Below are 26,473 nucleotides of genomic sequence, written 5' to 3'. Positions count from 1 at the left end.
ATTATAAACGATATAGAAAATGGATAGATGGGTGTGGTGGATGGATGGATGTTTCTACATGCGGCGTGGAGGAGTCCCACAGCTTTCAAATTTCTACTCCAACCATTCTCTATTTAGTCACATGTTGTCCCCCTGTTTCGTCCCACATTCCAAAAAACATGCTATGTACATAAATTAAGTGGAGACTACATTGTTTGCAGGTATGATTGTGAGCATGTATGATTTTTTTTGTCCGTCCTCTATTTGCCCTGCGTGAGCATCCACTCTACCTTCTTGGCCAAAGTCAGCTGGCATTAGCTTCAGCTCACCTCCAGTCGTAAAATGCGGATGGAACGATGTTCTCCCCATTCGTGTCCATGATGTTTATCTCTTTGTCTAATGAATGTGGAATTTGATTGAAGTGCTACGCACTCCTTTGAGAAAGTTGATCTTTGAGTACAAGACACCGCAACGAGATGAAAGGTGAAGAAAACTCAATCCGCCCTTGGAAATAATGCAGTCAATTAAGCAGCCTTTCTGAATATCACATAAACATGGAGCCTTGTCCATCTCTAAGGCGCCGGTTTAATATCAGATAGTCCTCCGCACCGTCTTCCTGAGGTTTTATCCGAGATGGAAAGTGGGGCTTTCCCTCATTCTGGTTTGAATGAAAAGTCATCAAGGGAGAAGAGGAGAGAGGGATGAATCCCTTATTGAAATGCAAGTTACATCCCCCCTTTCTCCTCTCTCTCCTTTTCTCTGGGGACTGGCTGCCTTTCTCCTTCTTCTATTTCCCATCTTTCAGACGCTCCCTCTCTTCCTTTGTTAATCAGTTAAACTCCCTCTTCAAACAACCCCTCTAATTACTCCTCCACTCTCTGTAAACGACAGGGCTGTCTCTTGCATCTCCTCTCCATCCCTCCCCCAGCTCCGGCTCTCCATGGCAGGCAGGGGTTGACCTCTGTCAGCCACCAGGCCCTCAGCAATGTGCTCCTGCGCACGTGGGTGCGTGCACGTACATTGTAACTGATTCCTGCATGTTAATGAAAGCAGAAATGTGTTAGGTTGGATCTTATTTTATCTCTATGAGTTATGGTATATATGATACATGTTACAGTAGAACGGATTGGACAGTCGTGTGATTGGAATTTGCCACAGGCACAAAAATATCTTCCCTCAAATATAAATACCAAAACGGCATGATAAACATGCGGCGGTGACACTCTTTTCATCCAGGACCTGGTGGCCGCATTTCATTTTATTCTTTTTATTGGGGGGTTCTTAATTTTTCCATAATGACATCCTCCTTTTCTCCCTCTGCCACCCAAGCCCCACCTTTCTAGCACTAATCTACACACACATCTCCCTCTTTTAAATTAACATGCAACGAGAAAAAAAAGGGGGGGGGGGGGATAGAAGCAGAAAAAAATTAAATGCATTTAATAAATGGCTGACTTCAAATCACCCAGTTTTTCAGCCTCCCCCTATTCAACAGCCCAATGAAAGGGGAGAAATCATTCACAGGGAGAGACAAAGCCGAATGAAAATATAATTCTGCATTGTGAGGCGCTTTTGTCCTGGCCCGTCAAATCATTAATGGCAGGGCTATTGTTTTGTGTCGTCGCTTACCGCCTGGCGGTGTCGTATGGCGGTGCCATCACGTGCCCCATAATCACCACGCTTTGTGATATTAGATTATAGGGCCAATTAATGGCATCAAACCGTAACTAAATCAGCATTCTGGTTGTCACACACACACACGTTCAGCATTCAGTGCTTCTTCACAGATAAGTTCCCTATATCAACACTCACGCTCACGCGGCGGATTAGCCAACATGTGGAAAGGTGCTATAACTCCAATAATTATTATGCCTCAGACTTGAAAATGTCAATGGCAGTGTGGATAAAATAGAAGGTAGGAGTTGTCAGCATGGAAGAATGGGATGCACAGGAGCAATTAATTACAGCTTTTCATTTGGCAGCCCAGAATGACGAGGCGGTGCCGTGGGGGCACGCTGGCATGATGCCAGGGGTCGGCCAACATCGCTCCCACCTTGCTCAGCACCTCCCGTGTCCTCTCTTGTGCCTTTTCCTTTTACCAACTGCCACGACGCCATCCTCCCTCGCTCCACTTTATCATTTATGCCACCTGTGCCTGAGCTCATCACATATTTTGTAACACAGCTTCTTCATCTTCACCTGTGATTGAGCCATCTTACTTTTCACATTCTTCTCACATTGCTATACAAAGCCGTGCTTGTTGCACATTTCGAAAAGCTCAGCTCAGAACAACAACAAGAATGCAACATGTATGAAATATCGATATTATCAATACACAAGACATTTCGATGTTTAAGTCAAATATGCAGCCACTCAAAGTGAACTTGACCATGTCTTTGGTGTCATTATTGCCATAACTTACTGACTTCTCAAATAAAAACGAGTGACCGTTACGTGCATAAAACACTTTCAAAGGCTATTTTTTTTCATAGAAAATAATGGCAGAATAAATTATTTGTTGAAGAGGAAAACTGCTGCTAACTTTATCAATTGTACAGGCTATATGTATGTTTCAATATTCTTGCTTGTCGTGCAAGTGTAAAAAGAATGTAATCATTGGAAGGGGTTCAATGTGAAAACAAAACAAAAAACAAAAAGGTCTTAATTTTAATGCCAGGTCTCATTTTGTGGCAGCACGTACTATTATAATTCCATTATTATTATGTTCTTTAAAAAGATCAAAGCACTTCTTCAAACTGTCCTCCACCATTCATGACCATGATGGTGAGAAATAGTTTGACGCGGAGGGGATGTAGATAAATGACCAGTTTGCGAGGCGATAACTCACGCTTGTATTTCTCTATTAAAGTGCCTTCACGGCGTAACAGGCAGGATTATTTGTATTGTGACAGCAGTGGAGTTTATTGATGTGTAGGCAGTGAAGGCAACGCGAGTCATCCCTCAGCCTGTTAGGAGAGACAATATATCCACTCTGGGAGTCGCACTCTCACCGCAAGTCTCACTAAATATCTGTCATCCGCTTTGTCTTTATTTCCCTTAATTGTTTTCCTCTAGCATTTGTCTACTCATTTAATATGCAAATCTTTTTTTTAAACACACATTAATGTGGCATCCGTGCCCAGGCCTTATGTCTGTCTGAATCGTGTGATTCGTTTCCTTTCAGTCATGTTGTCTGTAATCAGATTAGCAGCCCGGCCTATCTCTGTGTACAGTGTATGCACACGGCTTTTCGTCTTTGCTTGCCTGCCGCTTGCTTTGTTGAGATAGACATCTTATGGTGACAGCTGAGATGTTGTTTTATGTCTTTCCTTAGCCAGACTGGAATATGTGGGAAGTACGTCGCAGGCAACCTTAATCGTGTGTTTATGGAGGGAGATAAGATTTATTTATTATTTTTCAGATGAAGATTGCCTATCAGAGCTTGTATATCTGCTGCTGTCCCATAAATCGTCTCAATTATTTTCAACAATGCCAGTGTAGTGGAGGAAAGTGCCGACAAAAGATGTGTAAAGTGGTGGGTTTTTTTTAGTCTTTCTGTGATGTTGATCTAATTAACCATTCCAGTTTTTTTCTATTTATTTTACATTTAGCGATTGCTGATTCAATTGTCAGATTACTGTAGATAAATAAACCTGCCATAGAAACATTTATAGTCTGTTTTTTGTCTGTCTATCTGAGATGCAACGCCAATTGGTTTAGTTGGTATATGGGCCTGTTGCTGTTGAGCTCTGTGAACTCCACTCAAGTTAGAAATTGTCCATCATTTGGAAAGTTTTATTATCAATCATGATTTGTTTCTGGGTTTTTTTGGGTGGTCTTTTTTGCTGTTAAAACTCTCACTGGACAACCTGAGTTAAAAATGTATACACAGATGGATGAACAGATACATACATACATAAGTGTAATTTCTTTTTTTATCCTATGAGGGAAACTAAATAAGGACTTTGGATGAGTCTTTTCACATGCAAAAAAATCTAAAGCTTTTTTTGTTTTTCAACTTTTGCAGATGAAGATTGAAATGTGTTTGTATTCCCGTGCTTTACCCAGGTCCCTGTATCCATGGCTATGATGAGCCCCCAGATGATCACTCCACAGCAGATGCAACAGATCCTGTCACCACCTCAACTCCAGGCTTTGCTGCAGCAACAGCAGGCTCTCATGCTTCAGCAGGTGAAACACATGCGCCTTAGCAAACACACGCACACTAGTGTTGTGCTAGTGTGCCTGATTGGACTCACCAACATGTTTAGATGTGTCTGGTGTCTCAATGTGCGATGACACAAATTGGGTGTGACTGTATCTCATTTAATGCTGAGAGATCATTGAAGGAAAGGCAAACATTCTGACTCATGCACACATTTTTTTAAAAAAGATCCTCCTGTTTAGCATTATTACTACTGTTCATGATTGTTATCATAACTGTACATGACCGCACCTGTAGGCACACACATGCACTCATCACTCACAGTGATTTTGGAAGGCTTCAGGTATTCAGTGTTGCCATGCAGCCAACAAACAAACACTGAACATCTTCAAAAGATCTGTCAACGCAACATGTGGCTTTTTGCCTACACACATGAAATACAATTGCTGTCAAGATGTACTGTAATGTCGATTTTTACAAAAGAGCAACAGACATTTGGTACAGCGAAGAAAGAACAAGGAAGAAGTTCAAAGAAATGCCATCTTAAAGTCCTTGATCAAATGAATAGGCAAACTTTTAATTCATAATGAATTGATTTATAATTGTTATCATTATGATTCTTATTATTTAATTTTAAGTAACTTGGTTGCAACCAGGTGGAACTGTGGATGACATCTGCCTCACAGTACTGAGGACCGGGGTTCAAATCCGGCCCCGCCTGTGTGAAGTTTGCATGTTCTCCCCATGCCTGTGTGGGTTTTCTTGAGGAACTAAACAAATCCTGCGGAGCCCCAGACATGACATGTGGGGGAAAAAATACAAGTATGTGCACACAACCTACTAATTTGTATGCACAAACTGTTATTTCATGCATACAAACTACTTCTTCATGCACATGAAATAGTTACAGCCCGCTCACAAAGTCATTGTTCGTGCACATGAAATAGCCACTGTGTGCGCATGAAGAAGCCGTGGCTATACTGAACTGGAGGGTGACTAAATCCAACGCACTTTTATCTAATTGCCTCAAACAACGCAGCCGAAACTACAAGACACTTGGGATGGCTTCTGGGAAAGTTTATTTTCTTCTCATGTCTTCATCAACATCCCTGCCCATAGTGTAGTTTACGAGCTTTAGCCCCGTCTCGACCTTCAACTTCGGAAAGAGGGTGCACTCAATTTTTTTTTACCTTCCTATCCAGTATGGAGTCACTGTTTGCTTTTGTGTGCCCACAAAAAGGGTAGTTTGTACACACAAAGTAGTAGTTCATGGGCACAAAATAGTTTATTGTAATACTTTGTGCACATTAAATCGTTTATTGTAGTAGTATGTGAACACAAAATAGTAGTTGCACGATGTAGTAGTCTCACCGCCTGCCATGCCATGGCTGGTGGTCTGTTCGTGGACATTTCAGTAGTGGTGTCTCAAAAAAAAGTAAAAGCACACATGAATAAAATCACAAGATGATTGCTGAGTTTTGCTCATGCTGTTTAGGATTTTAAGGAATATTTTTTCAAAAAGGCTTGGTCATTTTATGATTTATTTTATAACCTTCTATGGTCTTTAACTAATTTGTCTGTATCTGCATCATTTTTCGCAGACGAATTTGAAATGAAAGTGGTAATAACATCTATCACAATGGATATCCACAAATCACACGCTTTATGAACATAAGGACCACCTCTACGGCAGCAAAGTTAGACTATTAAAACTGTTGAGTTTAACGTCATTCTCCCAGTTAATTAACTGCAGCATGGACTTGGTTTGAGTCTACATCTGCAAGCCAGCACTTTTCACAAACCACCCATAAACACACACACACAGGAAAAAAACCATCAGATGACATATCACTCAGCGGAGCATAGCATAATCCCAAGGTAATACAGCATTGTATAAGAGTCTAAGGAACGTTTACGGTCCACTAACACTTAATATTTGTGTGAATGTGTATGTCAGCTAACCTTTAAGGTTCTTCTTACTTTTACTTACGCTACAACTGCTCTGCCTTTCTTTGCTGGTTTGTTCACGAAGGCAAGGTCATGGTAATAGGCTGAAGAGGTGAGTGCCTCACTTCCATACTCTTAATGCACAGAGCCACTGAATCAAATCATTAAAAGACCTTAATTATCACTTAATTATTCCCCCAACTCACCACTCTACAGCCGAGTGTGTGTGTGTGTGTGTGTGTGTGTGTGTGTGTGTGTGTGTGCTTGCATACGCATTTGCATGTGTGACGAAGACGGGGATCAGGAGTACTGAGGCAGAAAAGAGATATTCACGCTGCCTAAGGAACAATAAAAAGAGGAAAGGCAGATGGGAATGAAAGAAAGTCCAAAATAGGACTGCGTCTTCCATTCAGACAAATTAAAGATAAGAAAGTCTGTCATTGTTGAAATGCAAAGTAAAATATGAAAATATGCAAAATTCAAGCTATGGCCAGGATAAGATTGAAGCTGGAAATGTAAAATGGCGTACTGCACAAAGGGAGCAGGAGCATTTTACTGCTCAGTTAGGATGTTCACTGGTGTCTAGTCGACTGGCTCTCGGGTCAGACGGATGAGAGACTGCAGCAACTGCTGCTCTGTGAAGTCATTCCCTTCTGAGAAGCCTCTTTGAACATTTGATGCACCATGAAACAAAGACAAACTGCAGAGGCGCACACACGTCTCAAGAGGATAACCTCCCCTGCACACTTGTGCACACGCTGTGGTCAGAGTTTCCCTGCCTGCGTTGCTCCTCGTGTGTGCGAGATTGCAATCTTAATGGAGCCGGCCGCTTAAATGAATGATTGCTAACACAAACGCACAGACAGGCTGTGGTCGGTCACAGGAGACACTGCTCGGCTGTTTGCGTTGTGTTGTGCCTTTCAATGAAAGAATAGCCCCAGCGGGGAGGCCGGGGGTGGTGTAGTGGTTCACAGAGCTCACTTTTGCGCAGCTGCCGTGGGCTCAATTCCCGCACAGTGTCGTCTGGATGTTCTCAACTGACCGTTTGGTTAACAGATTTCCCTTTTGAATGACTTTACTATTTTTGCGTTTTAGACACCTTGTTTCTGTCCTGTACAATAAATGATGGCATGACGTGATAGAGTCACCTTGGATTATGTTCGTGGTTAAGCAGTGATAATTCTTAGACGCAAGCAAATCATCCTACTCATAAGGTTTTTATATGACTTTTGAATTCATTAACTTTGACTTTAAGGCGTTCCACTTTTTTAACGCCACAGATGGGAAACTCACACTGTTTTTACTTGCATTATATATTAACCACAAACATGCCGTGATTGTCCAAATAGTTTCCAAATCCAAAGAACTGTGTCACTTTTATTACTTCAGTGTACAGCTGTAGTGGCACTCAATATTTCCCCAACAGCACTGTCGAATGGAAGTACAGTGCATATAGGATCCTGAAAGGTCCACTGTCAGGAAATGCATGATTTTTAGTATGTTATTAAGAAAAAAAAACGACCATCGGTATAGACCCAGCAGTTTTTTTCACCACAAAACATGATTTTGACGTATAAGGCTCTTAGTAACTCCCACCAGGAAAATCCTCTCAGAGGGATTTGTTTTCAAGAAGAAGCAGGAAGTGACGTACAGGGCAGTAGCGCACTCAAGTGGTCTTGTCTGTTTATACTAGTTTTACCTGCTGGAAGGTAGCTCGTTGTTCCTTCGTGTTAGCCAAAATGCCGGCTTGTTGTATTGGTGGATATTGCTCGAACACTCAGGGGGATGGATTCGTTGTTCATACTTTTCTAAAAGATCCGGTTCGTTGTAAAAAATGGATTGCACAGTGCAAAGGATGAGAGCTTTGTGGGTTCCAAATGATAGGTAGGTGTGTATAGAGCCAATAAAAAAAAACAATAGTTGGGGGGGGGCGTAATCTGTAAGTCAGGCGTGATAAATGTGTCGATGTGCGCATCGGAAGGCGTCCGTGCAGCAGCCGCTGAAGGACGGCCTTTGCAGGCCTTGTGGATCGCCACCGGCCTTGTTGACAAGGCCGACCCAGACTTGTGAATCGCCAGTAGCCTTGTCGACAAAGCCGAGCTGGCCGCCAGCCTTGTCAACCGGGGTTGCTCGTCACGGCGCCAGGACGCGGTGGCTCATCTCCGCCATGGAAGTGGATCGGACGGGTAGGCAGTTTGGCTGCGGCGGCGTCGTCGCTTGCGGGCGGCATATTTTTTATCACCGCCGCTCGGAGGTGGATCGGGCGGGGATGTGGTTTGGCCGCGATCCGCATATCATCTAAATATGGCTTGCAACAATAGGGTAATATTGCCCCAGTAACTTCACTCGGTTGTGAGATGTTCTCTTCTTCGAAAAGAGCTTCCATGTCAGAAGGGGCGTGTTCGTCTCCCACAGTAGGGGCCACAGCGTGTTTTCAATGGTGACTGTCTGGGGTGACGTCATGGGCAGGAGATGTGACCACTTGGATGTCAAATGACACTTCTGCAACTTTGCGCATGGATGACGTGCTCTCCGCTCATATTTATTTTTTCGCATAGACATTGAAGTGAACAATGTTATATGTATTTCTCATCACAATATCGATTTTAGAATGTTTATAGGGATGACACTTGGGCTTGGAGTACAGTGCTTAAGTAAACGTGTGTTGCAGTCTTACCAGAGGCCCTCACTCAATGTCAGCTGGGATCGACTACAGCCCCCTGCGGTGATCTTATGAATAAGTGGTGGAGATAATGACTTTCTGTGAGTTATTCCCTCGGAGGGATGTGGTCCAGCTCAGTGTTACAGACCCTCTGGATGTATGTGAAGAATGAGAGACATCTGCCCCCCTCATGTCATTTTGCCCTCACAGTGGTGTGTGTGCAGGTGCATTTTCGGTCAGAACCTTGGATGCAGTGTTTAATTGCTTCCTATTGCTCTGACATTTACAATTTCCTTTCAACAAGTCAACATAAATTACTTAAGAGTCGGTTCATAATATTACTCATTAGCCTGCCATGGCTTGTTGTGTGCGGTTTGTCAATGGACCACATGCTGCCACAACAATTAAGGAAGGCAACCTTGGCATCCCAATTTTTCTTGCATCATTGATACAAAGTTCTGATTCGCTCGTATGTCGTATTGTTCACCTCCGTGCAGCTCCAGGAGTACTACAAGAAACAGCAGGAGCAGTTGCATCTGCAGCTTCTGACTCAGCAGCAGCAACAGCAGCAGCAGCAGCAGCAGCAACAGCAGCAGCAGCAGCAGCAGCAGCAGCAAGCTGGAAAGCAAGCAGCAAAAGAGGTGAACATAAAGTACACACTCATTTAGTTCAAGTACACTTTGAAATTTACAAGTGCTCTTAAATGCATACAAAATGTGGTTGACATCAGAGCTCACAGAAGGAAAAAAAAAATCCATCAAGTGTCCAAAGTATTGAATGTGCGATACATATGTTGGCCGTCTTCTACTTTCCTCGTCTTCCTTTGTGGTTTGTGGTCAGCTCATCTGGAGACGAGCATTAGTGAGCGCACACTGTCATTTTCTCCACAAGCCCGCCATGTTGAAGCAGTGCACTTCCAAGCCGTTCGCTACCTTGCCAAAGCCCTCATTTACATGCCTTCAACTGTGGGGCTGAGGTGAGATTTCGACGTAGGAGGGGTCTTCCTCTCCTTTAATTGTCAATTAACCTCGCCAAGAGCTTGAGGCCTCTCCAGCTTTCTCTTTTTTTTACTGCCAAGATAAATACAAATGCACTGTTTAAACTACAACTCCAAATCACTCCTGAGGGTTTCGTCATAGCCCAATTAAAGAGGTTGCTTGTCACTGCAACGAGATTGTCCTAACCAATGGACGCACATGTTGGACTCGTTAGCCTTCTCTTTGCCCATGTTTGCAGATCTAACAATTGTTCCAAATATTCTTGAGCAACGTACGATACATCCCCGCAAAAATCCAGAGCCCAAACTGTTGGACTTTTTCCCTTTTTCTTTCCGTGATACTATTCCTTACACAACGAAGCAAAAAAGTAAGAGTGATGGCAAAGAGGGAAAACATGATCAGGGCCATGAAAATATTTTGCTATTCTTAGGATTGGCTATTATCGCTAGTGTTTTACACAAACGAAAATTTGAGCTTGACATTAAATAATGCAAAATGTTTTATGATTGCTAAAACATGGGGATTATGAATAGATTTGCATTTAATAAAGATACTGACTAGCATCTTTTAACTGATTGTGTTGTAGCATTCACTATCCATTTGGTGTACCTCTTAATTAGAACCGCTCTTGACTGACTTTGGACAAGAGGCGAAGTATACCGTGGGCTGGTCCCGTCGTCAACGGCCAGTCACGATCACAGTCAGAAAAACAATATAAAGTATTACACTTGCAGGTTTTTGGAAAACATAAAATATACCAGCACAAAATCCTACCCAAGCATGGGGAGAATATGGAACCTCCAGATGGGAAGGCACAGCTCAGATTCAAAAACTGTGAGACAGCATGCAAAGCACCGCGCTGCTTGCTAAACTTGTTCATTCACTAAAAAGAAAAAAGCACCAACGAGTCATCAGTTAACCTGAGACTTTTTGCCAAAAGCACAAGCAGACACATCCTCCATTCCAACTCGTCTCCCAGAGGAGCCGGACTAGCACACCCTCGCCGAGAGCAGCAGACCACGTCGACCGTGACCAAAGCAAAGCAGTTGCATTTCGCCTGCCATGTTGCAGACCGATCTGAATCATTTTCCCTTTCCCTCCCTCCTGTCTGCCACTGTTCCACTTTTCAGGTTTTTTGTTGTCCTGTAACAAGTAGACAAGTGCAATCACTGGTCCAACAACGACACACAGACGGTTGATGTGTGGTGGGTCACTGCGCAACCGCTTACTTGGGGGAATTTAGCTCCCTGCGGATCTGCATGAAGCTTGTACTGTGGTAAATGTTTCAAAGAACACATCTTTGCTACAATATCCTGCTTCCAAAGGTTGAAACAGGGTGTGTTTCCATCGGTTGTGAGGTTTAGGTCTATTAAATAATCAATGTTATGTAACAGCATTGATTTTCAGATCATGGCATACATGTGGAAGAGGGATTTTTAAAAGCTAACAAGAAGACAGTAGGAGGAAGAAAAGCGCAAGCAGAGGGAGGGTACAACCTTTAATCACTGCAGAGTTTTGTGCTCAAGTGGCTGTGACTTCTTGACCTTTTCCCCATTTTCTCCTGTCGCTTTTTTGCGTGGAAGTGGAGCATTGCAACACTATGAAAGTGTCAGTGTTTCTGTGTATGGTATGTGTGTGAGCACACATTTGGGACTGGTCAGGAGTCAGCTTAATGAAGTGACTCTGAGCATCGCAAGAGATGTGTGCACGCGTGTGTCTGTCGGCGACTGTCCATTTCGTGCTTGTGCGTGTGTGTGTGTGTGTGCATTTGTGTGACTGGCAGGCTCAGACAGTGTGTGATGTGCTCATAAATCACATTGACAGCCTGTTACAGCGCTAGCTTTGGCCACTCAGCCACAGCTAATGTAAACAGAATACAGGCACACACCAACGCGCACGCATGCATCGGGCGCTTTAAAGAAGGACATATCTCAGGAGAGACTGAGGGACACAAGGGGTTGGGGGTGGGGGTGGGGGGGGGTGAAAATGAAATACACAGACATCGAAGAAAAAGAGTGATAGTAGGGCTGGACAGAGAGGAGTTTGCTTATGAAAAAAAAAACAATGGCGACATCAAATATATGAACTAAATATGAACATCTGCCCAATTTATTACAAAGCAATAATGTGTACAAAACCATGAAAAGGTGTATCATATAGGTTTCAATGCAATTAGCTTTTAAAGAGGCAACCTTAAGCTCTATTTCTTTCTTTTTTTGGGTTGCGGGCAGGGAATGGACATCAAGAGGGGGGTTCCTTAATTTTATGTAATTCGTAAAAATGATTAACTCTGTCATGCACTGTTAGGGTTGCAACGGGGGTGTAAAATTGTCAGTGAATTTCTGGAAACCTTCCAGAAACTTTCCATGGGAAGCTTAATGAGAGAGAATTTTGGAAATATTCCAACTTGGACACCCCCTATGACTCTCCATAGAGGGTGTGACTAGGAGTAACTCTAAAGTAAAGTAAAGTAAAGTAACTCTGCATGCTAGAACCACAACTGAATTTGCATAAAATTGTTGGTTTGAGGAGGATTATGCTGCATGTATTGCCCCCCCCCCTCCAATAAAAAGCATTTGAGCTCTGTCATGGAATGATCTATAACTGAGCAAATTTTAATTCCTCCAAATTCCCATACACTCATGAGTTCCCATTTTCCAAGTCTAAAATGTTGTAACCATAGAAATCATTTTCAACATACCTTTCTTCAATACTTTTCATTGTATGCTATATCTGCATGCATGCGAGTATAAATATATACAGTACAGTACACTTTTTCTGGAGGCTTATGCACCTGTATTACTGTAAAGTACAAATCTAATTTTTTACACACTTTTTACTACCTATAACACCCACTACAGTACAAAGTTACTCTAAATGAATATAAAAAAAGCTTGAAAATATTTGAAAAGTTTTTAGATGCATCCAAACTTACTGCTTCTAAAGTTAATGTAGACATTGTTGACATACTCTATCTTGCAAGTTGCTTTCATGAGCTGTGAAGAATAAGTGCTTCCGAGTTCCAACTCCTTTGTCACAGATGAATGGCTTGACAAAAAAAACTTCTACTGTACTAAAAATAGAATTTTCCAAATTCCAGTGAATTGTGTGTCATATTCCTCTTTGCATTTGCACTATGCAAGATATGCTACTATAACAGATGGATTCCTGCTATCATGGTATCCACATCGAAATGTTGCCATTTTAGTAAAAAGGTAAACTTTTTGACAGTGTTGGACATCTACTGCCATCTCTTCAACCAAAACAATGAGCATAAATATTGAAAAGCAGACTAACATTTTCCCCTGATAGAGGCTAAAGGATGAAGTATGAATCCCGTTGACTCCACAGCATTGTGCGTTTCCTGTTGTCCTTTCACTTACCTACTTCAGCCATTCACATCCAGTCTGCACTGCCACCACACATTCAGTCTGAAAGGAAGTGACCTCGCTGCCCTTCCTGTGGGTTGGTCCCTGTTCAAAGGGTTTCATGCTGCCATCTCTCCCTCTCTCTGTCTCTCTTTCTCTCTCTCTCTCTCTCTCTCTCTCTCTCTCATGGACACACAATAAGCAGGTCCTCGAGTCATTTTTTTTTTCCCTCCTCACAAGTTATCTCTAAGAGATAAAGCTCATCTCTCTGGGGTTAGCCTGCAGGGACTTCAAACAACTCAGAACAGTCCTGCTCTAGTCTAGCCTGGGAGAGGAGGAAAGAGGGCATTTATCATCATTGCACACACACACACGCACACATGCACGTGTGCACACACAAACGTGGCATGAGACCTTTCTCTCAGTCCTTTCTGTTCGTCATCGTGATAGCCCTTTAATGACAGTAAAATCATATTTTACTGTCATTCTTTGGTTTAAACGTGTGACTTTGCCCTTGAGTTTATTGGCTGTGAAAAAAGTAATGGCTGCACAAATGAAAAACAAATCCCAAGCAATGTGTTGCAAGTGAGACATTTAGTTTCAAACTTTAAAGCAGGCAATTTATTTATTTTATGCGCTAATAGACGAAAATGTGGTTTGTGTGGAAGCAAGTTTGGCTCTATGTAGAATGCTTTTTGTTTTGCCAAATACAGTTGTACCTCTACTTACGAAAATTAATCCTTTCCGGAAGTCAATTTGTAACGTGAATTTTTCGTAAGTAGAAGCGCAACCTAATCTGTTCAACACAAAAGATATAATTGAAGACTACAGAAATTAGACAATATTTACTGTTGCGAGGCTGAAAATCGATGATTTGGAAAATTTTCAGTCTCTAAATGATTAGCCAATTAGTTGTTTATTAATTTGATAATCAATTAGTTGTAGATGAATCGATTAATCATCGCACCTCTAAAGTGCCGATGCGGGCATCTTTTTGCTTTGAATTTTACTGTACAACCTTCCGCTTATATTCTTTTTAAGACAGCTTGAAATTTGCCTTTCTTTTGTCAAATTTGTTTCAAAAAGCTCACAAAGTCACAAAGTTTGATTAAAATATCTAATAGTCTCTCAACTGAGCTCTTATGAAGAAGTTGTGTTCAATTCAAGAGGCATTATTTCCAGAATATGTACAATGTCACTGTGTATCACAAGAAGGGTGTACAAATATAACATGACAGATATAATCTGCCTTGGCTTAACATTGCTTTCCATAAATTGATTCCAAAGAAGAAGTTGGATGTGATTATTACTACAAAATCCTCGTAAAAACAGACCAAGAAGCTAATTTCTTTTTTTCCTTTGGTGTTACCCCCCCACCCCCCCACCCCGCTTCCTTTGACATGCAGCAGCTCGGCAGCAAGCAGCTAGCCTTCCAGCAACAGCTGATCCAGATGCAGCAGCTTCAGCAGCAGCACATCCTCAACCTCCAGAGACAAGGCCTGGTTCCCCTGCAGCCTACCGCCGCCATGCAGTCCCTGCAGCAAGGTACGCACACTTGTAAGCAATCTTACTGTCTACACAAGGTCATAACGGAAGGCCTCCTGCACCCAATGTCACATGTTGCCTGTTAAATTCATCAAAAAAAGATTAAAGAAAAGCCTATTGGTGAGATTGAGGAAGATTATCATTGAGATAATGGATAAAATGTGCCCCTAATTCCCAAGTTGGAGGTGTGTGCCTGTCTCCTTACAATTAGCCACGGTGGAGAAAATCATCAGCGCACTGCATATTTATAGTCCACCACAATCCATTTTATTTATCTGATGGGTTCCTCGACAGAAGTCGACTGCGCCGCCCACACTGACACATTCATTTGTTCATTCAATTGTTTATGGTTTACTCACAAATGAAGACTTCTTACCTTGCCGTCCAAAATATCTCACTATTGCAAGTTTTTGCTGCTTTTAATCTCAGAGGCAGAAACTAAATGTTACAACTTGATTGACGAGAAAAAAAAAAAAAACATGGTGCGAGAGACACTTTGTGCTAAAGAGAGAATAATTTTTACGACACTGGGCTGGACACTGGGTATCTTCCTCTCTTGTGCTCTCTCTCTGTATCCAAGTGGAATTTCCCTGCAGTGTGAAAGAGCCGGCCTATTGTGATGGCGCAGCCAGGCGTGAACCGGAGCATTCCTCGGACCAGCCATGCCACACAAACACATGCACACACACACGCACACACACACACACACAACACGCACACGTATACACACTTTCACACAGAGAAACACTTGCGCACAAATGCGCATAATTAAACACTCACACACAACAACACACAAAATGAAACACACTAGAGAACTGCTTCAACAGGCTGTTGTGTCCGGCTGGTAAGTGGTGGTGGTGTAGGAGGACGGGGGGGTGTCAAGAGGGCACCGCCGAGAGCTGTAATAAGATAGAAAAGCTCCTCAGATGTCTCACCAGTGTAAATGTTCAACAAATACGCTGAACACTTTCCGATGAAGCCAACTAGGTCCTCCGCATCGACACAAGCCCTTCACAGAATGCAGTAATATTGAATTAATTTACAGCACTTTATTTTTATTATCTCTCATAATGTTAAAATAAATTACAATTAACTATACATTTTAAAATATGGCAATATATGATAGTATATCTCATTGAAATTCATTTGCATTTGTACCCAGCAATTGGCATCGCTCACTTCAATGTATGCAGAACTAAAAGGACTAAATCCAGCTACAGTAAGCATATGCATTTTTTGTGGAATCATGAGAGAATACATATGATGGGTTGTCGTAAAATGTTATTCGTATTAAAGAATAGTAAGTTTCTTTCGGCTTGTCCCTTTCGGGGTCGCCACAGCGTGTCATCTCAGATGAATATTCAGCCATCTCCGTGACACTAAAGGTCTAACCCTAACCTTAGGGAATTTTTTTATTCGCTTTACAAAATATGGAGTTCACAAATAAAAGTCATAAGAATGTTGCTTCGGAAAATTGGATGAAGATTTAGGAGATTATCTGCTACGGTGTAGCGCTCTCTGATCTTTGCAGTCCAATGGAAAGCACATATGCACAATATTCTTTTTTAATCTGAAAAATGATGAAATGGTTTTGCACAATTTGTTATATCAGTAAAAAAAAAAAACAAAACACATAATTATTACGTTTTCCAGGAAAAACAACAACAAATGTCCTCCTCTTTGTATATGTGTTTTCATGAGTATGACGTTATATTTGTGCTGTCCCAGCCCACCTGATGGAAAGCATACTGCTTTCTGATCTTTTTTAAGAAGTCATTCTAATCATATTTTTACAAATGTGCTCAGGCCTCAGCATTGACTGCGTTAACTTGCTCTTCACTCATCAATTGCTCACTGGAATGTTTTTTATTTTCATTAAGTGGTTGTTTAAAGTTTTAAGCCAGCCTGATAAGTTAAACAGGAGGAAAGTCTTCACATTTTTACTGTGTGGGTGTAGCCATAGATTGATCAGGTTTCTTGGCTAATAAGTGCACACACATAGAACCCTATACCAGCAAGAAGCCTCATTCCTCAACTTTGAGAACTTTTGTTTTGGCGGGACCACTGGAGAATGCAGTCAAAGCAGACATAATATTTGTATTGCTGCAAGGTCGCTGGGTGTGTATGTGTGGACGCGTACAGCTGCACGCAGGCAAAACTATGTGTGCACTAAGATACATTTGTGTGCGCTGTGGCATTTAAGGCATCTCTCTTGCTTTGAAATTGGAGCAGAAATAACAAAGCTGTGCTCAAAGTATACCCTGACCCACTTGAGAAAAATAGTGCCAGTGACAGCCGCCACAGTGCTTCTGGACTGCAGCTATCGCCATTAGTGTTTGTAACGCATGTATAAGTTAACTTTGGGTTAGCCTCAGCTGGTGCTATTGTCCTCTTGTAATAAATCCCAGGGGCCCCTAGCAGTTGCATTGTGATTTTAATTAGTAGAGATCATCAATATTATATTAACTGCATTTCTTCTCAATTTAGTTCTCATAAGCATACATTACATTAAATGCCCTCATTTTGATCATCTTTCCTACATCCTTCTGGGGTGCGTCTGTATATGCAGCGATGTGTCCGTCGGACCTCCAGCAGCTGTGGAAGGAGGTGTCGGGGGTGCCGAGCAGCGACGAGGCCTTGAAACAAGCCGAAGGCCTGGACTTGAGTACCAACAGCTCTAATTCTACCTCAGCCTTCCCCAAAGCGGCCAGCGCCCACATGCCACTGCACAGCCTGCCCAATGGACAGAGCCACACCCCAAAGAGAGACAGGTACTGGCACCATTTACTCACTCACCGGCTGCAACCTTTGATACACCTGCACTGTATAATCAGATCCAATACAAAAACTGTTTACTCATTTGGTATTGTTTAATGATTCTAAACAACAAATAAAATTAGACAAGAATTACAAACAATTCAAAATATTAGTGAGCACTACCATACTTCTTAGCCACTGATTAAAGCGAAGGGCTGCTAGTTTTATTTACACTTCTGAGATTGGTTCACGTCAAATGCAGGTTATTCATACCGTGGCTGTAAATAAGGATAATTTCACAATAATTGAAGTTTTTTTTTGTGACTGGTTTCGTCTGTAACATCTTGTCAGAAAATGGGCAAAAGCGTTTATCATTGTTTTCCAAAGTAAAAGTGCAAAGTGTCTGCAAATGTCTCATTTGATTTAACACAAAAGATGATCAGTCCGCATTCATGAAGAAAGAACAACAGAAATCTGAGAATATTTGATGGAGAGAGGACAAGATTTAGGTAAACAATGGCTGTAATTCTATCTATCCATTTTCTGTACTGCTTATCCTCACAAGGATCACAGCCATGCTGGACCATTTTCCAGCTATCTTGAGGGAGAGGCGGGGTACACCCTGAACTGGTCACAAACCAATCACAGGGCACATTTAAACAAACAAACATTCATGCTCACATTCACACCCACGGGAAACTCAGCGTTTTCAGTTTACCAATCATGTTTATTTTGGAGATGTGGGAGGAAACTGGAGAAAACTCATGCAGGCACGGGGAGACATGCAAAGTCCACTTAGGCAGGGCTGGGATTTGAACCCCAATCCTCAGAAGTGTGAGACAGATGTGCTAAACATTCATCACCGAACCATCCTTACCAGTAATTGATAATAACTTGATGTTTGAATCGTTGTCAATTAATGTGTTATATCTTTAGCATTTAGTGGGACTTTTTGAATTACAATGCATAAGATCATGTTCTAAATCTTGACAATGACACTGGTAACAAATAACCAAACAAGCATACATAAATGCATTTATGTTGTGCTTTCTTTTGGCAGCATAATAAATCCCAGTTTTGATTGACTGTGTCAAAGATTTCATTTCAGAACATCTTGATTATTGTGGTTGCCATTATAGCAAAGGCATCCAAAATTATATTGGGCAGGTGTATCGAATGTTGCGGTTGGTCAGTGTTTGTGTCCTTCCACTGTGTTTCTTTCAATTTTTCTGCCTTCCTTTTCACTTTTTTGCCATTCCTCCCTTACGACAAAAGCAACATTCGCGCGCAACACACCACACAGCACCAGTATGTTAAGTCATTTGATAGAGCGTGTCAGTTGAGTTATGTATGCAGTCCCACTATGCTGTCAACCACGCGCTAATATGATATACAGGGGAGGATGAATGGAAGGAAGAAAGGTTTAAATATTGACATTGACAGCTTTTATTTTGATGGTAGTGTCTTGAACCTAGTCGTATTCACAGTGCACACACGCTACAAATACAATGTATACTGTACATGATATCAAGCCGATGTGGTCCTATGGCTGTACAAGCTGCTCATGGGCTTTTCTCCATTTTCAAGAGCCAGACTGTTTGAGTGGATATCCTCCTTCACCAAGGCAGACAGTGGCGATGACCATGGACCCCCATACTCCAAAGGCAGCCAGCCCCCCACCAGCCAGTGAGTAGCATGCACACTCATACTACACATGGCCCCGCTCCTACTTAGTCACTTTGGATGGTACAATATTCCAAGACTGATCGAGATGAGTGGGCTCAAGGAAATGCTATCAATGCATCCTCAACACTAGATGCAAAAGCAGACGGCATTAGTGCGTTAGCCTGCTAAGCTAATGCATGGCTGATGTGGAGGAAAATGTGGTTGCCAGCAGTTTGTCACGGCTGCTGTCTTAGCTGCTTCTGAGTTGACTCAACCGCAGCCAACACACACACACACACACGCACGCACGCCCATGCACACACACTGCCCTGAACCTCAGCATGCACATTAGATCAGGAAGAGGTGAAAAAGAAAAAAACGGGAGACGGAGTGAGACGTTTCCATCTGCAAAACAAATGTTTTTTGTTAGACGACCTTATGATATTGATTTGGCAGGATCCTCGATCCAGTCCTCACACACACCCACGCAACACACAATCATGTACTGTTACATCGATGTGGAGACAGCAGTTGCCAGAGAAAGTTTAGATCCACATCTGCTACTGGACCTACTACACACCCTTATACATACATATTCTACTCGTGCAGTATAAAGTGTTTGTTTTACCATCAGCGCAAGCCAAGCTGGCCCAGTTGCATACACATGCAAACACACACACACGCACACACAGTAAGCTTACCCTCACCAGAATTACCATCGTATGATGGCGGCCGCTGCTAATCAGTCTTGGAAGGAGTTGGTGCCGCGCCGACTCTGCATAAAGGCATGAAACACAAGAGCCGACAGCAAAATGAAGGCGCACACACACGTGCACCACATGCATGCCAAGGACAAGAAGACATGTCATGGACTTGAAAATGCGCTTCTGAGGTTGCTGGAGTGATCCCCTTATTGGCCTGGCTTCTGTAACTGACCCCACTCTGCTCTATCATCCTTTCGCTGTACTTGGCTTGGAAAGCGGCACGAGCTAACCACACTCAGATGGCTGTGTTGTTGCTACTGCTGCAAACAGTTATTCATGTGTGTGATTGTGTGGTCGATTGACACTTTGCTGCTCTCTCTTCTTGCTTTTATTGACCGCGGATTGCGTTGCGAGCCCTAACCGGTCTCTCTCCTCGCAGTCACGAGGAGCATGCCGGCTCCCATCCTCTCTATGGCCATGGAGAGTGCAAGTGGCCTGGCTGTGAAGCACTGTGTGAGGACATGGGACAGTTCATCAAGTAAGTGTTTGGATTTCATGTTGACCCACATTTTTCGTTAGAGCACCTACGGGTGTTAATCCAAGTTTCAGCCACAACGGACGTCTCTTTCCAAGTGTTCTTGATTGTTACCTTAAAATTAGTCAGTTCCTCGCTTCTTTTCTCATCAACCACAAATGTTGTTTAAGACCACATCAAAACAGTCTTCAGTTCCATTTTGAATTGTAACACATTGCCTGCCATTTAAAAGCCTCAGGAACCCAATTTCACACCTGTATTAAAAGCAAAATTATAATTTATATGATTGAGATCGCTTGTAGGAAGATGAAGTAAAACTTTATTGTCAAGTAGAATGTCAGTCACTGATGTATTTTAGCACCTCTTCAAGTCATCACTTGCCATTGGTTGCATCATATTCACTTGCAGTCTTTGCACACCTGCTACACTCATATATACAATCACACCTCTAGCATTCACTCAGCTAACACGCATTGCTGGCAGTCGATAGAAACAGTATAGAAAATAATAAATGTGTGGTCATAAAAGACCACAATGCGACCCCAGAAATCTTTTGAAATTGCTCACGCTTTATGGGTGAATATAAGCGCAGTTGCAGCAGTTGATCGAAGTGGTGGAGGAAATGGGAATTCCTTTTTAATGCCACACAATGTGATAATGTTCCACATAAATCTGAAAAAGGCATTCTGATTAAAGTTCTCTCTCAGAACCCCGAAAATACAGAGGCTATGTTTGATTGATAAAAGTAATAATGTGAAAAATTATCAAAGTTCACTCACACACAATAGAGGGGAAAAAAATGGGATAAATACTTATTAGCATTCACACAAGAAAAATATTTTTGACATACAGTAGTGGAACTGTGAATGTGAATAACACAGTAGCATCGGTGTGTATGCCAACATTAATAGAATAATTGTGTTTGAATAGTTGTGTTCCAATCCTTCCTGTCCACGTCTCAATCTGTTTGTTATTAGCCAAGTCAATTGAGGATGTCGAGTCCGGCCTTGATACAGCGTTGCTCCCTGCTCTGTCACACTTGCACACAGAGCAGCCTTCCCGTAGCACCGTGGCTGCTAACGACGGCTTCACAAGCTTATAATGAAGCCCCCAGAACAAACTCGCCATCATTATGTTTTTATGGAACTATTAAGCTATTTGAAAAGGCAGGAGGGATATTAATTAGCCAAGGTGATGAAATTGGCTTTATCATGAAAGTGTGCTTGGTGATTGTGATGGCATCGGACAAGCACATCAAAGCTTGCGAGCAGGCTGGGAAAGTTTGGGGAGGAAAGCTGTTGTTTGGTGTCTCATTTCACGTAGCCCCAGGCAGATGGAAGGGGAGGGCGGGGGGGGGGCAGAGTGAAAGTGTGCGAGAGAGAGAGAGAGAGAGAGAGAGAGAGGAGAGAGAGAGAGAGAGAGAGAGAGAGAGTTGAAGATGGGAAAAAAGAGGGAGTGACAGATAATGCCCGTAAGTCCAACAATGCTCCCCCGTTCCAGCCAGCTTTTGTCATCGCCCCATGAGGGTAGCGGCAAGGCAAGAGCCGAGTTGGAAGACGCTCCACTATTTCAGCCCCATCCCACTCCCACCCCACTCCCCTTGCCTCCCCCTTGTCAAAGTCCTCTGGTATAACATTCAGGCTGTGGTTGAAGGGCTTGGGTATGATGTGGGTTAAAGTCTTGTCTGCCAGCACTCAGAGGAGTAAACAGAGCCTCATTGTGGGCCACGTCCAAAAAGAAAACCTGCTACTGTTTATGTCCCATCTACCGACAGACGGGAAGTTTTTTTGCTAGGGATGAGAGTGATTCATGGGCATTTAGGGAGAAGCGGGAAGGGGGAGAGTGGACGGAAGAGTGAGGAGAGTATAAAGGGAGCGAGGAGTGAGATCATGTTTTTGTTATTATTATCGTGCACTTGTGTTGAGCCATGGATTAGCCATGCCATGACATCATTGTTTTTGTTTCATTTCAAGCCTCACTCTGATATTGCCTAACTTTCCGAGGTCCAAGTCGAAGACTTTTGTGCCACACACACACACACGCACGCACACGGACACACACATGCAGGCAGGCACTTTCATGTGCAACTTTCACTTGCCCAAAAACAGTGAGAAGAGTGCTTCCTTTGGATTAACACCACATGATATCATAAAAAGTCCCTCCGGAACACTGGCACACACATTTTACGGATATGCACTGGCACAAGCACACAGTGGGCGGGCAGCAGCAACCTGTGAATAACCTTGGTGATGACAGAGGAGAGAAAGGGATGGAGGAAGGGAGACAGGGAGGGGTACACTGGGAAAGATCAGAAGGTCCCAGGTCCTCCCACAGTGGAGGAAACAAACAGCCCTGCTACTCACTTGCATAAAAACACACATTCATATGAAGTGGAGTGAAGTTTAGCAAGAAAGCGCGAATGAAGATAAGCTTTTAGGCGATAACACATGAGCTCATATCCAGGTGGTTGTCTTGGAACATGGCTCACTTAGCACCAGTGAAGTATACACACACACAAAACACAGCTGCTGCGTCCTTCGCTAGACAAAATAAACCAAGAGTACATTTCTGAGACAGTTCGTAACTCGTGGCTAAATAAAGTGTGAGCTCTCCAAAGTCATCAGCGATGAAGAGTTGGCTTTTGCGTCCATTCCAGAAATGACTTAACCCTGTGACCGTACAATGTTCTTTAGGCACTTGAACAACGAGCACGCCCTAGATGACCGCAGCACTGCTCAGTGCCGAGTCCAGATGCAGGTGGTTCAGCAACTGGAGATACAGGTAGGCCGCTCGCACGCACACGCCGTCGCACGCACTCGATTGTCACCGCCTCCCAAACAAAGGCCCGAGCTGATGCTTATGAAGCCCTTCAATGGCACTAACTCGTCTGAGGCTGAGCAGCCGTGTTTATGCAGAGCAGTGGAGCTTGTAATTTAAAAGGAGCAGTCGGCGGGGAAGCTGCCATCGCCGCTCCAATTATGAAGCTGCTCTGGTCACCGGCGAGAGAGGCGGTGAAGGGAAGGAAGGAAAAGAAGAAATGGGGAAAAAAGAGACATGAGCAGGAAAGCAAAGGGGCATGCTGCGTGGCCTCTACCCGCCTCAAAGTGGTTCATTTATGCCACACTCTTGTAACTTCTGAATACTCCAGCAAAGGCTGAAACACACAACTTGTCATAGCCATTCTTTTTCACATGTGTACTATATGGCCAAATATATAGAAGCATGCGGTCTTCATAAATTGAAAAAGAAAGAAAATGTCACGTTCCAGTGCCCTTTTCAGGTATTTTTTTCTAGCTTATCCAGAAGCTATTTGATGTGGTTCTTTCACTATAAAGTCATCCAAGCATACCTTGAAGGAGCAGATAAGGCATTCGCCAAACAGTTTTCAATAAGTTGGAAAGATTTAATTCCCCAAATTTTGAGATTCAGCGGTTTCGCTGCAGTCTAAGACCAACCTCTGATGAATTGATTAATTACCTACTTATTACTCATTCACTACTTATTAATTATTACTTAATTACTTATGCTATGTGTGAGTATTATTTGTATATGTCCGTTAGCTGCGATGGCACTAAGTCCACAATGCGACACATTATACCAGGGGTCACAACACGGTGCCCGCGGGCACATGATCGCTCGCGAGGACCGCACGTCAAAAATTATTATTATTATTATTTTTTTTGCTTTAAATTTTGAATATGAATTGCTTTGATAAATGATTTTTTTAAATAATGTCGTATCATATTAAGCATTTATATATTTATCAAATATATATGGAGTTTTGTTATTTTGGAAGTTAGCTGCAAGCAGGTCATGTAGCCCTTTATACGATTGGTGCTTGCGAAGTAGCCCTCAACCTCAAAAAGGTCGATGACATTAAACTGTTTCTTACTATTTTCTGTCAATTAAAAGGATTTTCTCGCTCATATTATTCTATCTGAAATGCAATGCTTTATGCTATTTAAGTATTTAAGGGGAACTTAAAGCAGAACAAATGCAAATAATTATGAAACTTAACTTCAGTGCTTTATTCTCGTGAACAATACAGCAAAACCAAAACATCCATCCATCCGTTTTCTAAGCCACTTATCCTCACAAGGGTCGGAGAGCCTATCCCAACTGTCATCGGGCAGGAGGCAGGGTACACCTTAAACTGTTTGCCAGCCAATTGTAGGGCACATGGAGACAGACAACAGCTGCACTCACGATCACACCTAGGGGCATTTTACATTCTCCACTTAATGAGATTAAGATGTAAATTGGTTATTAAATAATAACAATAAACAACACAATATAATACACACTTCATTAGTAATGCCTTATATAACTGTGGTACAGAAAATGGAAAAGGTACCTTCTGACACTGGTGGTAAACATCATTTATTTGGGACACTGAGACCTCCGCAAGGAAATCCAAAGTGACAGAGGAGAAGGGGGCGTCACATCACATCGGGATGTCCATCTTTAGCTCACTGACGTGTCACTTCCAAGCTCAACAGTCACCCACCACATTCGCACACTCATACACACACACATGCTTTGCGGCAATGTTTACATTTAATATTACGACACGTCATTGCTGTGTGTTGTTAATAAAGCTAAAGATACATCCAGAAGCTTATACGTGGACAAATGCACACACACACACACAGACTCAGAAAAAATATCCACAGGCTACATTGGTACCCATTTAAAAGCAGTCAGTGAGGTCAAATGGGAATACAGTAAGTGTTTCTCCAGGCTAGTGTGAATATGTGAGAATGCTGCGGGTGCTCTTCTCTCGGCCCAAAGTGTACTTACACTTGAACTACTATGTCAGTATAACATTCTGTTTATCTGAGAGAGACCTACATGACCGTAGGCTACATCCTTTTTTTTTTTTTTTTTTTTTTTTGCAGTTGGCAAAGGAGAGCGAGCGACTCCAAGCAATGATGACCCACCTGCACATGCGCCCCTCAGAGCCAAAGCCTTTTAACCAACCTGTGAGTTCCCACTGGCACTCCTATTTTATGATTATGACATTTTCACCACCTATCATTCACCAATAAACGAATTGAAAATGTGAGTTTCCTCCCTCAAGCTTGAGAATCCAAACGCCGGGCCTCTGTTATATAGTATGTAGCTTGTCATCTGCGCCCTCTATTGACTATAGAGGTCAACTACTTCTTTTACGTTCTCTTTTTTTTTTTTTCTTTTTCCCCCACATCTCAAGTAGGGTTTTACATTTATTTTTATCCGATGTTTAAAGAGTACAATTTCTCATCTGCTGTGAGAGAGAAATGCCAAGACAGGTTGATGAGGCCTCAAAATTAGCTGTAATGGTTTTGAAAATGTGTGTGTGTGTGTGTGTGTGTGTGTGTGTGTGTGTGTGTGTGTGTGTGTGTGTGTGTGTGTGTGTGTGTGTGTGTGTGTGTGCGTGTGTGTGTGCTTGTGCGTGTGTGTGTATGTGTGTCCTCGCACATTTGACCATAGTGCTTGCCGAGCTTGTTATTAGTCATCTGTCTAATGAATATTTCATTATTCAGTTTTACGAAGAGTCCTATTAAAATATGAAGATGTTGAAATTAATTGTCAATTAAAGGAAGGGTGTCATAATTTGAGCTGATGTAAATGGTGCAGCTGAGTGGCGTGTGTGTGTGTGTGTGTGTGTGTGTGTGTGTGTGTGTGTGTGGCTGATGTGTTGTTGGCAGGGGGGGATCTCTCGCCATCACCATTTAATGGGAAATCAGTAAGAGGCGTGTATTGTCACCACTAGAGACGAGCCTCTGTGTCAGGGATTGGAGGAGGAGGGGCGAGGGCGGGGCCCCAGAATGGAAACAAAGCTTGGCCTCAATTAACAGGGATCGACTGTTGCCGTGGTGATTTGGCAGGGTTGGAGCGTTAATGAAGTACCTGTTAAACAGTCCCGCCCCCTCGAGTCAGCTGAAATGGTGGCAAGTGGGAACGGAGCAAAGCCGAGGCAATTTCCACGCACACATACGTGCGCACAGAGGTTTTAATTAGTCCTAAACTAGTCGTCCTAACCTCTGTCCCAGAGAGACCGCGAGCAGTGGTTATATGTGTGTTTGTGTATGTCCGTGTGCACGCAAGGCCCTAATTGGGCCGTATTCCTCCGTGAAGAATTTGCCACCACAGAGTGCTTGTGTTT

At 42.7% G+C, this 26,473-nt stretch overlaps 1 protein-coding gene across 2 annotated transcripts in view; it reads left to right on the top strand.

Moving 5' to 3' along the window:
• Positions 1–26,473, top strand: part of foxp4 (forkhead box P4) — a 97,125-nt gene that overhangs the window by 56,351 nt on the left and 14,301 nt on the right. Inside the window, exons 4-11 of one of the 2 annotated variants that reach the window (XM_061832964.1) lie at positions 4,048–4,170; positions 9,251–9,394; positions 14,529–14,664; positions 17,234–17,435; positions 19,009–19,107; positions 20,230–20,328; positions 23,019–23,106; positions 25,224–25,307. In XM_061832964.1, coding sequence (XP_061688948.1) covers positions 4,048–4,170; positions 9,251–9,394; positions 14,529–14,664; positions 17,234–17,435; positions 19,009–19,107; positions 20,230–20,328; positions 23,019–23,106; positions 25,224–25,307 — 975 coding nt within the window. Of the gene's footprint in view, positions 1–4,047; positions 4,171–9,250; positions 9,395–14,525; positions 14,665–17,233; positions 17,436–19,008; positions 19,108–20,229; positions 20,329–23,018; positions 23,107–25,223; positions 25,308–26,473 lie in introns of both variants that reach the window. The other variant, XM_061832963.1, reaches the window with a different exon arrangement.

Source organism: Syngnathoides biaculeatus, chromosome 10, assembly GCF_019802595.1.
Source record: "Syngnathoides biaculeatus isolate LvHL_M chromosome 10, ASM1980259v1, whole genome shotgun sequence".
Taxonomy (NCBI): Eukaryota; Metazoa; Chordata; class Actinopteri; order Syngnathiformes; family Syngnathidae; genus Syngnathoides; species Syngnathoides biaculeatus.
This window is presented reverse-complemented; position numbering and strand designations above follow the sequence as displayed.